Here is a 17,497-nt window from a genome sequence, read left to right on the forward strand (position 1 = left end):
AGGGGGAGATAGAGAGAGAGAGAAACTTCTGGGTCATTCCTTGGCTATTATACATAATTCTTTAGAGTAGGGGAGGGGTGAGGGAGAGAGATAGAGAGAAGTAGGGGGCATCTCTCACTGGCTGGAACTCACCAGTTAGTCCAAGGCGGCTGGATTCACCTGTCTCTGTCTCCCTAGTGCACATCGCCATAGCTGGTTTGTCAATAGGGACCAAACACAAGTCCTCGTGGCTTCAAAGCAAACACTTTACCAACTGAGCTATCTCTCTAGCCCCAAAGTAAAAACCTGTAGCCAAGAAAAGTTGTGGTGAACACCTTTAGTCTTAGCCCTTGGGAGCCTGAAGTGAAAGGATCCTAGGTGACAGAAAGATCATCTCAAAAAACCACAGGCAAAAGTAAGGATTTTAAAAATACTTCCTTTGACTGAGTTGGAAAGCTAACAGAGACTATGTGATGGGAATTAAAGTAGAATTCAGCCCCGGGGGGAAAAGAGCTAAATCAACACATCCCACTTTGCTGTCACCTCTGAAACAGCCTGGAGGGGGACAGTAAGTGGCTAAGGCTCCTTAGAGTAGCTTTGTTTTGTTTTTTAATATTCCACTGTGAGTCACAGAGGCTGGATGCCAAGGCAATGGGTTTGGACATTATACTTTCCTGGGATGCTTTGACTTTTAATCTCAACAACTAAGAATAAAGTTCCAGGGGCTGGAGAGACGGCTCAGTGGTTAAGAGCACTGGATGGTCTTCCAGAGGACCCAGGTTTAATTCCTAACACCCACATGGCAGCTCACAGCCATCTATAAACTCCAGTCCCAGAGAATACAATGCCCTCTTCTGGCCTCTGCAGACAGTGTATGCATGTGACGCACAGGCATAGATACAGACAAAATACCCGTATACATAAAATAAAAACAGACAAGCAAGAGATCAAGTTTCAAGAGGTAACTGCCACTGGTCCATTGATTCTTAAACTAAATGTAACTGGAGGTTTAGCACACGGCACAGAAGTCTGGCCTTTAATGAGATGCAGGCTCCTTCTCCGGAGCTTGGCCTGCCAGAGTTGGACAGAGTTCCCAGCAAACCAGGGCTGTGGCTCTGGATGTCGAGAAGACAGCAGGAGGTGGCAGAAGGATGCTACTGAAAAGGACTGACGATCTGAGTCCTAGATGAGCATGTACCAGATCACATAGGGAACGGGCTGGTGAGCCCAGCCTGGAGGCGGGAAGCAACTGCCACATACAGCAGAGGTGGTCATATGGTCATCCAATCAGGCAGATGCTTCCGCTGGCAAGGAGGAAGTAGATCTGTGGGGCACCTAAGAGGCAAGGCCAAGTGAGTGCAGGAAAGGGAAGCCTGCTTGAAACCTGAACCCATATAGGAGGCAGGGCTGGTGACCACTCATAGAAGGATGAGCAACTATACACAGGTCACCACAGTACAAGGAGCCAACATGGATGCCTCCCACTGACTTATATCCACAGAGACACAGACCTTCCTCCCATCTGTGGCAAGAGACACTGCAAATGAGCTGGTGAGGTGGCTCAATAGGTAAGGGCACTTGGTGACAAGCCCAGAGACCTGGTTCATTTGTTACCCGGAAGCCACATAGTCTAAGAAGAGAACTGACTTATGCAAGTTACCATGTGTACCACACAGCATGTACATGCCAACCCTGATACAGGAAGAGTGAATAAACAAATGGGGAAAAGGAGAGCTAATTCTTCCTGAGGGTTGGTAAGTCATCGGTGCAGAGCCATAGTTGGGGAGATGTCTGTCAGTGCCCATGCTCTAGGGCAACAGTGTGCTGTCCAAGAGCCTAATGCGACTGTTAAGTCACATGCTCATGTGCCTTGCAATCCTGAAAAGAGGACTGCAGAAATAAGACGGAGAAGGGCGTGCCAGAATGCCCTTCCCAGCGCATGGCAGGGCAGGAAAGCCGGCCTCAGATCCGAGCCCCTGAGCTACCTGTGTGCACTCCTGACAGCCACTCTTCACTGACCAGCTCTGCCACAGCTTCTTCCAGGTCTAGGGGTGGCAAGGTCAGATGGTGGGTGGAAGGACTTGGCTTGCAACCTGACGCTAACCCCACACCCTTGGGATGAATGCCTGGCCCTTCACCCTGAAGTGAGAAGCCTCTGCACTGTCCCAGCAGACAAAGGTTGAAGGCAAATCTATTCCAGAGCCACTTAACAATTTCCAAAATAGTAGCAAGATGTTTCCATAAAACCAAACTGGCTGCCAGGGAGGAAAAGCACAGACTACATTGTCGAACTTGTTCCCTTAATTAGGACCAGATCCCGCTGGCTGGGGTTTATTTCCAGAAGTAGACATCCCCGAAAACCAGAAACAGCTTGACGTGCTGCAGCGTCGCTAATGCTTCTCCAATCTGAATTCCTAATTGGGTTAAAAAAAAAAAGCAACCAGGAATTTTCACGCTGGTTTTGATTCGGGATTCAAAACAGAACCTGCAATGTACATTCCTACATTGTTCTGTGCATAAACCAGCTCACAGTCCTTAAGACCCCTTCAGAGGCTACACAGAAAGGAAAAGCAAGCCGTAGCATGAATTCTCAACTCAGTAACCCAAAGAGGCTTTTCTCATTTTGAGATGTGAAAACTGCCCAGTGTTCTCACCAAGATGTGTTTAAACATTCTAATCTATTTGCTTTGTCAAGGGGGAGATGTTGGAACAGCACCTGCTCCTTCCCCTGGGGATGCAGAGGGCGTTTTCCTGCTTTTCTTTGTTAACTCACTGTAGAGGTTGGCTGGCCCTGCCCCTTTCCTTACTGGATTCCAATAGAGCAAGCAGGTACATCCAGGGAGTCTGTGGGGCAGAGCCCCTCCTTACCTGCGCAGCTGACTCTCAAGCACTTCCGTGTACTTCACAGCGTTTGCCTTCACACTTGCTTCTGCAAGACAAAACCCAACGTGAGTGCAAGCAACTGCAGCCCCAACAGAGCGAAAACCACAACTGCTCATTTAAAAGCTGCAAACAAAGGACTGTGGTCAAGGCTCTAACAATAACAGCATGTTGCCTTTGGAAAGCCCTCAGATCCACCCACGTGGCTGCCCAGAGCCATGCACTGGAAGCATGCAGAGGCTCCAATTGTCTCTGCAGCTAGAATCAGGCACAGGCACTGTCATCGCCTCACCCTGACTTAATACTCTTACAGGTAGCTCACTGTCGCCCCATCACTGTGTGTGATACCTTCCTTCCAAAAGACAGTCTCTATTAATGAAAACTTGTGTGCACTCATGTCCGTAAATAATCTGGGCTGTCAAACTAATACTTTGTTAAATGAATTAGATACTGAATGCTAGATTCCCCATTATGGCTTAGATGCAAAGTGTCCTCTAGAGGACACTGTGTTTGAATGCTTGGTCTCCAGCTATCAGAAGTAGGTCACTAGGGGCCAGTTCTGAAGGTGGTGTCTGCTTCTGGTTCTACCCTGAGCTTTCTTCTTCCTGATCCACCAAGGTAGGAAGATCTGCCACCTCATGCTCACAGTGCCATTGAGTGGGCTTAAACAGAAATGCATTGCCAAGGGTGGGACTTGAAATCACTATCTGCTTTTGCTTCAGCCTAACCAAGATGACCATGGTCATAGCCACCCCAGTTGCCATGCCTGGCCTACCACACCATGACTGTAGACACAGACCCTCACTTGCCATGCCTGCCCTCATCAGGATGACTGTAGACACAGACCCTCACTTGCCATGCCTGCCCCATCAGGATGACTGTAAACACAGTCACCCCACTTGCCAGGCCTGGCTCACTATGATGGAATTGAAGGGAAGGAGGCAGGGCTGGCAGGCAGAGAGAATAAAAAGGAGGAATGAGAAAGAGAAGGAGAGGAAGACTCCAGGGACCGCCACCCAGCCACCCAGCTACACAGAAAGCCACGGAGAAAGAAGTAAATAAAGGTATACAGGAAGAGAGAAAGATAAAAGCCCTAAGGCAAAAGATACATAGGATAATTTAAGTTAAGAAAATCTGGCAAGAAACAAGCCAAGCTAAGGCTGGGCATTTATAAGAAATAAGCCTCCATGTGTGATTTATTTGGGAGATGGGTGGTGGGCCCCCCAAAAGAGCAAGAGTAAAAACAACTAACAATAAGCACCTTGCAGCAACCTTCAAGACAGACTAGGATGTGGACATGGAGTTTAGACTTTCAACTTCCAAAATAATACAACCACCAACACACTAACTGAGAACAGGGCCTATTCCAATTTTCCCCTTCCTACTTCCCCTCTCCTCCCTGCATCTCCATCCTGAGTTTACTAGATAGGTACCTCTGAAGAGCTGGTGACCCTGAGAACAAGAGAGGGTGCTCAGCAGATGTCAAAGGAAACAACAAATGGGACCTCTGGCTTTTAATGGGGAGAGGCATGAAGCAGTACTTCCCACTTGCCAACTGAATCCACTATTCAGAATATGCTACCATTAGAATGGATTCCAAATAATTAGTTTAATGAATCCAAATTAAGTGGAAACTGATTAATAATTGAATATGGTAAGTTTGTGAAACTATTTAGCAGAGTGCATGCCATGAGCATTAATCAGTGCTACAGGTGTTTAACCTAAGTCCCATTCCCTGCAAGGCACTGTTATTAGTATTATTTGTGTGTGTGCATGCATGTGTATATGCATACTTGTGTGCTTGCATGTGCGAGTGCAAAGGCCAGAGGTAGATATCAGGTGTCTCCCTCAGTCACTCTCCATGTCACTGATCTGGATGGCCAGGCAGTCAGCAAACCTCGGAGATCATAACTTTGCAGTGCTGGAATGACAAGCATGTACTACCATGCTAAGCTTTTAAATGGTGCTGGGGGTTGAACTCAGTCTTCAAGTTTTCCCATCATGCACTTTACCAACTGGGCCAACCTCCCAGCTCCCTATACTTGGTGCTATTTAACTATAAAAAGGATTTAGCACCAAGGAACCCAGAGGTGCCGATGCAAACAGTGACCTTTGTGTAGCCAGCAAGCTAAGAATGGTTGACTTTTATTTTTTAAATATAGGGTCTCACTTCCTATGTAGAAGCCTGGATGTTCTGGAACTAGCTCTTTAGACCAGGCTGGCCTCAAACTCAACAGAAATCTTCCTGACTCTGCCTCCCTCATGCTAGGATTAAAGACACATGCCACAATGCCCAGCTGTTACAACATTTCCTAAAAATGTATGTTTTTATTTTATGTGTGTTTGCCTGCATATACATATTGCACAACATGCATGCTAGTGCATTTTTAAAAGCTGAAAAAGCTTTCATTTGGATGTAGCCCCCCCAATAACAGAAGTGACATTTGGCCCATTTTTGCAAAGGAAGATCAGATTTCAATGATCAACACCATTGGGGCACCAATTTAGCCAAAATTACCTTCCAATTTAGTAAAAATTTTCAGAAGGAAGAAGAGAAAACAAAGGGAAAACTGGAATCCTGACAAATTTCAAATATCCAAGGCTCTAGCTACTCTCTAGGTTTGTTTGGAAAATTAAACCATTTACAAAAATGAGGGGTGAACTCAGCCACTCCCCCAGAAGTTGAGGGAGACAGTCTTGCAGCAATTCTGTCTTGGTAAATGAAATGGAACAGGACTGCACAGGGCTGGAAAGCAGGGAGGATCCTTCCCCACCAAGATGTCCTTATGCATCTCATTTCACACTCAATGGCAGGTAGTCAGTCACGTCCATGAGTCATCTTCCCAGCCTCAATTTTTTAGTGTCCATACTCACCTTGTTCACTCTTCCAGACTAAGTGTGTCACATCTACTGTCACCAAGGTTGTTGCATACACTGCCTCTCCATGTCTGTTTAGCCACATATTCAATGTTTCAATGGCATAGGATGGTTCTGGCTGGACAGGGCTCTTGAGAGAGAACCCTGAAGCGGGACGCATATCACCCTCCCAGATTGCTAGATATTTGTTATAGACTTCCAGAGCCAGAGCAAATGAACATATACCACCACCAAATAGTCACTGAACATTGCAAGGCATTGTTCAGTTTGAGGCTGCTAATTACCCTTTCTTTTCTTCTAATGGGGAGATTTGCAGAGAGAAAGGAAAACCTCTCTTCTCTTCTAATGGGGAGATTTGCAGAGATAAAGGAAAACTAATGGATGTGGGTTCCAGAGAATGAAGATGTATTAACAGAAAGGGCTTCTCTTAGGGTTCCAGCTAACACAGCTGCCACACAAGATCCCGTGTTGGCACCATGGGCACTACATCACCCTGACTTAAGAAAGTCGGGATGCTCAGAACTGGTCAAAGTGCCGGGTCTAGATAACTCCGAGTGCGCAGCTGTGGATGGAGCATCAACACCAAACTTCCACCATCGCAAGCTCAGAGAATTCCACAGGAGAGAGGGTAGAAAGAACGTTAAGATGGGGAGGAAAGTCGTGAGATGCTGACTTCTGGATATAGCGTGGTTCCTGCACACATCCACTCATAGTAGCTACTGTTACCTGCCCAAGAAATGCACAAGATCAAGCCAGACAAAAAAATCCCAGTATGAACAGAGAAGGGACCTCCAAGACCCCACCCATATTGGAGGAGCTATTGGCAAGTTAAAGTCTGTTGAGGGAGGAGGGAAAGGAGAGTCACTCTCCTTTGGGGATGTAGCCAGCTCCACTGGATGGTACACAATCAGTGTACATATGGGTGGTGCTAACTGGGCTCAGGGTGTTGTTAGTAAAATGAAGAGAAGACATGAAACTGGGAGACACAGAGGACTGGAGCACCAAAGGGAGCCAAAGGGAGGTAAGGGTGGATGGCCATGATTCATATACATCCTATACATGTATGGAATGTTCGCAGAATAAAAAAACACTGTTACAAAAGAACAGAAAGAAATGCAAACCAAGCTGTGGTAAGAGCTGTCACACAGTGACCATGAGTGAGCCTCAGAGAGAGCCACTCCAGGCAGAAGTCCTTCTGGGTTCCTCAGAGTGGGGAGGCGAGGTCTCAGGCTTAGTTAAGGGGGGTGGTTAAGAGAGATTTGGAGGGACTGGGCTGATCGAGAGGTCTTGGAAGGCTTTCCTGGAGTGTGATTAGATGTGCCTTATTTACAAGAGCCACTGCAAACACAGTGAGATTTGCATCCTTGAATAATAGGCATTGTCAACAGATTTTACGTTCCTGAAAATTTCCGAGTCACTTTCCCTGAGCTTGCATTGTGATTATTTGGTGGAGCACGTGATCCCACACAAGGATGATGTGATCACTGGTGTACTTAGTCTGTCTGATAGGACAAGCTCTATGTCCCCATCGTGGCTGTCACAGTTACACACAGAAGTGGACATAAGGCTGGATGAGGTTTCTCCAGGCCAGGTGAGGGAGACACTGTCCAGGACCTCACACCGTGAGTGGCATCAGGACCAGCTGTATGAAAACTTCCTCAGAGTAGAGTGGGGCAATGTTACCCTGGCACCTTCTTGCCCAGGAAGAAGAACAACTGACATTCACACCCCAACTCTCAGTCTACTCTGTGGGATGGTGGAATGCTGAGTTCTGATGTGCCAGACCATCCCTGTGCCCACTGGACACCTCAAGACAATAGTGACTATCCAATACTCAATGCCCCCAAGTGACTTAGGGGAAAGGGGGAACAGCAGGAAGGAAAGGAGCCTCTGGAGTTCAGGTTGCTGGTATGAGCTTTGGCTCTACAGGGGATAAAGCCTGAGCCCCACCTGCCTTGCTTGTCACCAGCTAATTGGGTATCACATGACATAGTGAGTCCTACTTTCCCAGATCCACCCAGCTTCCTACATGCCATCTCCTGAACCCCTTCAAGCACACAGCCTGATGTGGGCAGGAGTCAATGACAAAACCAAAGCCCAGTGCTTCAGGATGCAGAACAGGTCAGACAATGCTAATGCTGTCAGCAATAAGCAGCCTCACTTGCAGCCCCACATGCATCCTAGCCAAATGTTCTCTTGATAGAACTCCCGGCTGCCTGTCCTCCATCCCTGCTGACAGCAGCAGGCTCCTGGTTTTGCTTTTCTGCTTCCTGGTGCATTTATATGGAGAAGTTGTGACCTGGAGATTACGTTACAGTGTTTCAAAAGTTGCTTAGAATGCTGATTTATTTTCCTTGCCTAGCAGCATACATCTGAGAATACACACTCTTGCTTTGATTCCCTTTCCTCTGTCAATCACAAATGCAGGCATGCATGTGTACACACATATGCATGTGCAGATATGACCACATGCACACATACTCACGGGCTTACACATAACAGTGCATGCTTCATGTACACATATGTGCTTTACACTTGGGATCATGCAAACATGCTCATATTCACTTATATTCACTTATGCATCTGGATATATATTCATGTGCACTATGCAAGTGTGCAGCCATGTGCACATACAGAAATAATTCTCTTCATTCCCTTTTAACAGACAGATCAAGTAATGCAATCTGCACCTTTCTTTTGAAATAGAAAACTATCTTAAAATATTTGCTGTGGAAAACCAAATCCGTATTTGATCCTCTTAGGCTGAGGAAGGCAAGCCCACCCCGGGCGCTGGCAGGACACTTCCTGCACATCATTATTTTGTTGAATTCTCGCAGTGCTGCTCCAAATCCCTTTGAGGATAGGGATTTAAGGTCCAAGGGAACTGTTTCAGGAGAAAATGAAAAAAAAATGTCTACCCAGCTTAGTGATCTACCAAAGCCCAGGCTTTACTATGTGCACAGGGCTGACAAGAAACACAACAGTGATTTCACTGAAAGAATTCTAACCACACAGAGGGAAATCCTGCTGTTGTACTAGCAGGAGTACCACATAGCCACACTGCTTGGTGCTCAGCTGTCCCCTCCCCCCAGGGTGGGGTGTCCTGTAATACTGGTAAGAAAACAGGATAGGATACGTAGGCTAGGGGGTGGCTCCGTTAATAATGTTCTCATGGCATAAGCATGAGACCTGTGTTTCATCCCCAGCATCCATATTAAAACTATAATGGTGGCACACATTTGGCTATAAACTGTGGCACATACTTGGCTGTAAACCGTGGCACATACTTGTAACCCCAGCACTGAGTATACAGAGACAGATGAATCCTGGAGCCTACTAGTCAGCCAGCCTGGCTTAAGCCATGAGCTGCAGGCCAAGGGGAGACCCTGTCTCGAAACATGAGGTGGGCAGCTCCTTAGGAAGGACACCTGAGGTTATTGTCTGGCCTCTGCATGTGCATACATACACACACACACACACACCTCTAGACATACAGAGTGCAGCAACATGGGAAACCAGGCCCCATGATCTCCTATATCTCCCACCAGTTTCTACAGGTAAGCAGCCCAGCTCTGAGGCTTCTTACACCAGCAGACTTTAGCAAGATAGAGCTTCTGAACACTGCCAGCCGCTCTACTGTCAATGGCCTGTGCCTACTACCTACCATGCACAATCTCCAGATACCAAGCCACCCTTTCCCTGGAACATGGAGCTCTTCCCTGATCTTTCATTCCACCCAGCCATGTGCCAGCACTCCTGACACAGGTGGCTCCTCGGCACATCTGCCCTGGGCCTGAGTCTTCCTGGAGGGAGATGGGTCTGGGTAACTCACAGAGCTGGGCCATCATCTTCGGTTGTCACCACCGTGCCTACGTTGTCACCTCTGGAGCCACCACAGGGACATTTGCCCTAAGGCTCATAACTTGGTTTCCATATTCCCACTGTCCTGGCATCCTCTTCAAATGCCTCCTGATTCTATCCATCTATATCCTCTCTGGTCCCTCAGACCTCGCCTCTTGGCCCTGTGGTTACTGTGGAGAGTTCAAAAACTCCAAACCATCAAGGTTCCTCAGAGCATGCCTGTCTTCTAGTGGAATCATGAGTTCTCTCTATTGTTGTCCCAGTTCTGGGACCCAAGGAGGTGCAAGCATCTAGTTCTACAGCCAATAATGGTGTACTGAGTGCCACCCACACACTAGCATTTTGCCCCTACTCTATGTCCCCATCGTGGCTGTCACAGTTACACACAGAAGTGGACATAAGGCTGGATGAGGTTTCTCCAGGCCAGGTGAGGGAGACACTGTCCAGGACCTCACACCGTGAGTGGCATCAGGACCAGCTGTATGAAAACTTCCTCAGAGTAGAGTGGGGCAATGTTACCCTGGCACCTTCTTGCCCAGGAAGAAGAACAACTGACATTCACACCCCAACTCTCAGTCTACTCTGTGGGATGGTGGAATGCTGAGTTCTGATGTGCCAGACCATCCCTGTGCCTACTGGTATCAAGCACTGTGACTCCACTGGTTCTGAACACTATGTTCTTACCAGGGAATGAAGAAACAGGATGTAGTTCTCACAGCACTGACAACCAGCCAAGGAAACAGACACCACACAGACTCTGGCTATAAAGCCGTCAGTAATGAATGAATGGAGGACAGAGGAGCCCACACTTGACAGACTACATAGGGTCCCTGGAAAACAAGGCCCAGAACTGATAAGGCAAGAGGTAACTGCACCATGGCTCCCCAAGGATGCTGGAGACCCAAGGGAAATGGTGCCATATCAGCACATAGTGAATACACACCCTCCTGTCCACTTTAAGCCACCTCTGCATCCCTAACAGTGTTCACACCATGGGGACTGATGTTTTACGTGGCGTAGAAGGAACAACAACAATGGGAAAGGCCTGAATGAGCTCAACATAAACACAACTTTTAAAAGTGCTCTTTCATCTAAAGCTGTTTGACTCCATGGATGCAGAAACCGTTGGTATGGAGGGTCAACTGTCTGCAGACAGAAGGAGGAACACAGGGTGAAGTATGACAGGAGTCAGAGGGAGTTCAAAACCCCATCATCAGATGCTAAATCACCAAGAACAGCACACTGCAAGCCACTGTCCCCCTGCTTGGGGTGGGTTACTGGGAGCTCGGATCACCATCTGGGGTGTTGACAGTGCTGCCCTTGGGTGGAAGTACTTCTGGTCTCTCAGAGTGAGCAGACCTTCCCAGAGTTGGTTCTTCCAAGAACACTGTGTTATCAACAGCAACCTGGCCCCTCAGTCCCTCTCTGATGTCCTTCTGTCCCCAAATGCAGTCTCTTCCCCAGGACTCTTGCCATTGGGAAGTCGTGGGTCAAGAAGTTCTCACTAACAGCTGAACCCATGGGCTGTTCAATGTTGGACTTCCAGCCTCCAAAACCATGAATCAAGTAGAGCTCATTTCTTCATCCATCCTCAGACACTTGTCATAGCAACAGGAAGCGGCTCCCACACTGCTGACTTACAGATCCTCACAGAAGTCAGAACGAATCTGTTTTATGTGTAAGACCCTCCTCACCACTGTCAGACTGTGACAAAGACTAAAAGAATCAGCCCACAGCCACCCCAGAGACAAGGGATTCCTCCAGCCAAGGGAAAGGTGAGGTCAGAATGACAAGCACCTGGATTCTAAGAGAAAACTGTGCCCCTCCCAGCCACTGGACATCACCTGTTTTGGGTCACATGGACAGTAGGTTCACAGCATCTTACCTTACAATGCTCAGGGATGTGAGTAAGAAAACTCCCAAAATGACAGCTAAATACCTGGGAGTTTAATGTACATGCTATGACTCCAATGAGAAAGTGTCTGCCATGCAAGCATGAGAACCTGAGTTCAAATCCCCAGTGCCCAGGTAAAAATCCAGGCATAGTAACAGCAACTATAATCCCAGCACTAGGGAGGCAGAGACAGGCTGATTGCTGGGGCTTAGGGACCATCTAATGTCAACCTCTGGCCAACACACACACACACACACACACACACACACATATATATACTCACAAAGACCGAAATATACATCACACGGGTACACACACACAAACACACACACACACACACACACACACACATACACACAGAGAGAGAGAGAGGTAAGCAAGCAAAGACTAGACTGATAAATATTCCACATACACCCTAAAAAAAATCATACTCCAAGTGAGTCGAGGTCTATGCACCTCGCTGGTGGCCCTGTCTGAACACATTTCCCACCTGTGGCAGAGCCAGAAGAGCAGATCAGCTGGGAGGCCGGATCAGCCTAGCATGCTGACTGCACCACACACAAGCAGCCCATGGTTCCCACTGCAAGAGCGGAGGGGAGCAGTAATATGAGGCAGAATCTCATTTTCAGTCTCTCAATTCAGAAATCACATTTGGGATTCTACTAAAATGGAAACTGAACAACACAACAGCCCTCAGTACCCCACTAGCTTACATCTGTGCTCCCTCCCGCCCCTCCCACCGTCCTTCTTTCCCTCTCCTGCCCACCCTCAGGAGCACAAGGTCCACGAGAATTTAAAAATAGCCTAACAGATTTCAAATAGGGTACACTAAATGGGTCCATTTTCCACGCCTTTCATTTTACATTATGCACTGGTTGTCTGGAAGCACATGGTGTAAGCGAGAAGGATACGACATTTAAAATCTAATTTTCAAAAATTGGGTCCTAAGGCAGAACAGTGAAATGCATTTACACATAGAGTCGCGCCTGCAAATCGATACTGGCAGAACAAGTGCCCGATAGCTCGTCTGACAGCCCAGCCTGAACTCACCAAACCACAGAAACCAATTCGCTCACTCGGCAGGTGTCTGCCGAGCCCCCTGCTAGGTGCCAGGTGGCTTGCCTGGTGCCCCCACTGTCCATGTGCTGTAAGTTCATGGCCCTAAGGACCTTGTGAACTGATGAGGGAATTGCAAGGTTAAGAGGTCTTTACAACATGGGGGAGATGGGGAAGGAGAGAGTCTGGGATGGAAAAGCCAGAGAGCACCCAGAAAAACGGTTTTCGTGGAGGCTGGGGACAGGTAAGGGACAAGCTGCACTGAATCCTACATGAGAAGGAGCATGGCCTGTAACAAGGAAGGAGCAGTAGCCATGAGGCCCCATGTAAGAGATGGGAGGCAGAGGCTGGATGTGGGAATGTGAGGGTCCAGGCTGATCTAGAAGATGAGGACAGAGGAACACGGCAAGAAATGAGGGTGCGGCAAGCAGAGGGCACCTCTGTGTTACGTCCCCTGTGAGAGTGTGACTTTGTCTAACAAACAAGGAAGTCATCCAAGGGTTTCCTGTGGAGAATGGCCTGGATGCTCCTGATCCAGTGTGGTGCGCAGTGGATTGTGGCTGGGCAGGATTAGTCTACTGAGCGTTACAGGCAGGGCTGCATGAGTCTGGGACTTGACAATGTGTGGAGAGTACATACCTGGCTCAATGACATGAATGCAGCCATCCTGGGTGCGAACCACCACATCTATTCCTGAGTGACCCTGGTCAGTTTTTCCCTACATAGTTTACCAGCAAACTTTAAACATGAAACCCTGGCAGAAAGACTTGGAGCTTTGCAATCCACCCTGTGGACAGGGGAGCTCTGAGACAAGGCAGGTACAGCACACCCTGCATGAAGCCACTTCTGACCAAGTCCCAGGACTCCACTGGTCCTATGCTATCTTCAGGACCATGCTTCTGTCAGGGAGTGCCCAATAATCTACATTCCGAAATCCTGGATCCATCTGCCTCTGTCTTCAATCTCACAGCACCATGGGTAGATACCTCAGGCTGGTCTAGGACAGGTAGCTTTATCTGCAAAGCTAGTTGAGAAATAGAACTGTCAGGCCGTGGTGCTAGACTGGGCTGGTCCGCACACTCAACACTTACAACAATGATGAAAACAAGTGCTCGTCATCTACGATGTTAGAATGTATCTTATCTAACAAAGCAGGTGTGAGCCAATATTCCAGGAGTGGACACAGGTAACAAGCAAAAGAAGTTAATGACTGCACCACGTGTGCTAAGAGAACATGACCTTGTGCCCTGGGGGTAAGCTGCAGTCAGGGATACACTCTGAGATAGTGGAGGTGAGATTACACAGACGAGAGGTGCTGTGGAAAAAATCCTTCTGTGAAAACGTGTTGCTCTCATTGTTAATAAGCAACTGATAGCTAGGTAGGATTTTCAGGTGGAGAGAATGCTGGGAGGAAGAAGGGCGGAGTCTGGGGAGTCACGAGCAGATGGTGGGGGAGAGAAACAAGATGAACGTGCTGTTTAGAAAGAAGGTACCGCCGTGTGGTAAAGGGTGGATAAGAAATGGGTTCGTTTAAGTTATATGAGTTGACTAAAAACAAGTCTAAGCTATCAGTCGAGCATTTACAATTAATGTTAAGTCTCTGAATGATCGTTTGGAAAGTGGCTGGCAGAACAGAGCTGATTGTGGTCCCAATGAAAAACTCTGCCTGCAGACAGGAAAGGCACCAGTTGGCCCTTCTCTTTCCAATGGCCAGTTGGTAGGGGAAGAAGGAGGCCAGAGAAGACCTGGAGAAGGAAGGCCAGTGTGTGGGCTTGAATGTATGCGTAGGCATCTATACTAGTGACTCATTGCTCTGAGCAAATGCGTGACAAAATACATCGTCTGAGAGGAAAGCTTTGGCTTATGGCTTAAGTGGGTAGTGTCCGTGGTGATGTGAAGGCAGGACAGAGTTCGTGGAGTAGGGAGCATGCGGCTCCCTCACCGGCACCATCTGGCGTCTCCTTTTCCTCTTTATTCAGTCATGCGATGGTGCTGCCCACTTTCAGGACAAAGCCAACGTGCCTCACACTTCCAACCTCAACTCTTCTACCTCGTCTCTCCAGTGGCCAGCCTGAGAAAGCTTTCCACGGCAGTCACCACATACACCTGGAGAGTCCAGAGTGTGTTTCCCATTTCAGGATTCGTGAAACCCTTATGCATGCAGAAGGAGGAGTTGGCACACAAATGAGACGCAGCAAAGCCAGAAAGGGGTCTCTCTGGTCAGGGAAGAGTACAGTATTCCAAGCCTGCACAGACTCAGAGGTTGCCAAGAGGATTGGTGAAGGGTCATCTGGATTTTGTAATGGCAAAGGGACATAGAGAGGTGGCTTGTAGGTAATTGTGCTTTCTGTGAAAGCAACATCCTTAGCATACATTAAAAGCCAGGCATGACCGTGTGCACATATATTTCCAGTGTAGGAGTTAGAGATAGGCAGATCCTAGGAGACTGCAGGCCAGCAAGCCTAGGCAAAGCATCAAACTTCAGGTTCAGTGAGACCCTGTCTCAGAAAAAGAGGTGAAGAGCATTAGAGAAAGATATCTGACATCATTCTCTGGTCGCTGCATATGTACATACTTGCAGACACACGCACACATGATCTGAGGGCTAAGAGATGGCTCGGTAGGTAGAGAACTTGTTGCATAAATATAACGCCTGGGTCTGGATCTTCAGCACTTACATAAAAACTGGGCACAGCAGTGCTCATCTGTGACCCCAGTGCTGAGGGTGGGGGCAGAGACAGGTGGATTCCTGAAGCTCAATGGTCAGCCAATTAGCCAAATTGGTGAGATCCTATCTCAAATAATAAGGCAAACAGAGACTGAGGACACTTGACATAGATCTCTGTATGTCCACATACCACATGCACTGGAACACATGTAAGTACACACACATAAGCACATGCAAGCAACACATGTAAGATGACTGATGATCCTCAGCCACATTCATTTACAAGTGCACATTCATGTACAAGCATACATACACTTCTGTCCTGGAGACTCCCCCATCCTACGGAAGCTGAGCTCTCCTTGCATCACAAAGCCTTTCCTGTCTTCAAGGAGGTCCTACCCTAACAGCCTCTAACCACAGCCCTGACAGCTCACAGCCCACCCACCTCTCTCAGGGCCAGCTGCAGGGTTAGCCAGGGGGACATTTCAACACTGTAGCTGCAGCAGGGCATCAGAACTTCCCTAGCCCAGCAGGCATGATCTCCCTCCTGCTAGACAAAACCAAGCTCCCTGTGTGCCAGGAGCAGACAGCCTAGCCTTCCCTCGCAGTCCGCTGAGACGGATTTCCCCCTGGTAACCCAAAGCACTCAATGCCAACAGTTAATCCAGTCTCCAGCCCCACAGTGCCTGGAATTTGTTTTAAGTATTTAAAACACATTAGGCTTGACACCAGAGTGGCTAATAAGTTAATGTCCCAGGTACTGAGGAGGAGGTAAGTATGAAATTATTGGCTTAAAATGATCCCAGTGAAACCATTGCTTCTAACAAGATCATAAAATGCATTTTCTCAGTGAGACATATAGAACTGACTTGACGAGGTAATAAAATGGGTATACAGGCTTAATGGAAGACAGAGTTAGATTGTAGATTAGGGTGTGATTTGTGCCTGACATTGCCATATCTGGGCAGTGTCTGTGGGCTGATATCCTTTCCACCAAAGGGCTCAGAGATAAGTGTGACATTTCTGCTTATCACAGGGACACGAGATAAACACGGGGCTAACTGATAATGCCTCTGGCCAACAAGAAGAGAAACAGGGAGTGTAAAGTTAAGTTTTGATTCCACAGATGGGACTGGAAAGATTCTGTTACTATACCTTAGAGTTCTATGGTTTGAAGGGGAAGCTCATGCCAAGAGATTGTGACAATATATTAGTTTTACTTCTGTTTTATACTTTTGTTTTTTAAACAGGTCTTAGATAGCTCAGGCTGGCCTTGAATTTGCTATGTAGCTGAGGATGACCTTGAACTCCTGATCCTCCAGCCTCCATCTCACAGGTGCTAGGAAAACACAACACTCATTTATGCGGTGCTGGTGATCAACCCTAGGGCTTCATGTATGCTAGGCAAGCGCTCTACCAAAGGAGCCGCATGCCCAGGCCCATCTTGTTTAAACATGAGAAATGAATATGGAAATTCCTGGGGGCTTGAACTTAATGCCCGGTGAGGCGATTCAGAACACACAGGGCAATGACCTCAGCCACTGTCTGGCTTAGCTGTGTTCATTTGTTGGGAGTTAAGGACTTTTCAGGAGTCTCAACCAAGGAATTGCCCAAAACAGTCTGGCCTCTGGGCATATCTGTGAGGGATTGACTTGATTAATTGATACAGGCACCGTATTCAGAGGTCCTGAAATCTCTTTAGCTCATCTGTCTCTGTCTGACTTAGGAGGAGTCCCCTATGACGTCAGGCACAAAGGACTTTGGTCTATCTCTAGCTCAGGCCTATTGTGAACCAATCTTCAGGCTGCTCCCTAGGTTCTGCTGTCTGCCCTTTCTCTTAGAGGTCTTCAAGCCACTCTCTAAGACATGGAAGACACAAATTTCCAGAGTACGCTGGCTCCTTGTAGGGGTGGGGAGCAGGACACTTTCCCTGCATCCTTGCCACCTGTTTGGAAATGAGAGTTCAGTTATGGATCTGAACATTTTCCCATCTGATCCAAAAGAAGACGCTCTCTCCCCATAGGCAATTATGTTACAGACAGTCTGTTCATAGGAGAAGCCCAGCAACAACAGGCTACAAAAGAGTGCTGCAGCTTAGGAAGGAGCTTGAACACACAGATTAGTATCTCTACAACTCATTTACTTATCTGAAAGTCAGGGCAGTGCCCTCCCACTCCCACAGGAGCCCAGGAGATCTGTGTTCCTCACAACAGTTAACAGTGGCGATTGCTGCTAAACTGACGCTCCTCATTTTACAGCATCAACATCAGAATGGAGATGAT

The 17,497-nt window shown here is 47.7% G+C and overlaps 1 protein-coding gene across 1 annotated transcript in view; it reads right to left on the reverse strand.

The window, feature by feature from the left end:
* The window catches only part of Disc1 (DISC1 scaffold protein), a 211,010-nt gene that overhangs the window by 43,545 nt on the left and 149,968 nt on the right, over nucleotides 1–17,497 (reverse strand). Inside the window, exon 10 of the mRNA XM_040755305.1 lies at nucleotides 2,848–2,908. Coding sequence (XP_040611239.1) covers nucleotides 2,848–2,908 — 61 coding nt within the window. The remainder of the gene's footprint in view (nucleotides 1–2,847; nucleotides 2,909–17,497) is intronic.

Source organism: Mesocricetus auratus, unplaced genomic scaffold (assembly GCF_017639785.1).
Source record: "Mesocricetus auratus isolate SY011 unplaced genomic scaffold, BCM_Maur_2.0 Super-Scaffold_100013, whole genome shotgun sequence".
In the NCBI taxonomy this organism is placed as follows: Eukaryota; Metazoa; Chordata; class Mammalia; order Rodentia; family Cricetidae; genus Mesocricetus; species Mesocricetus auratus.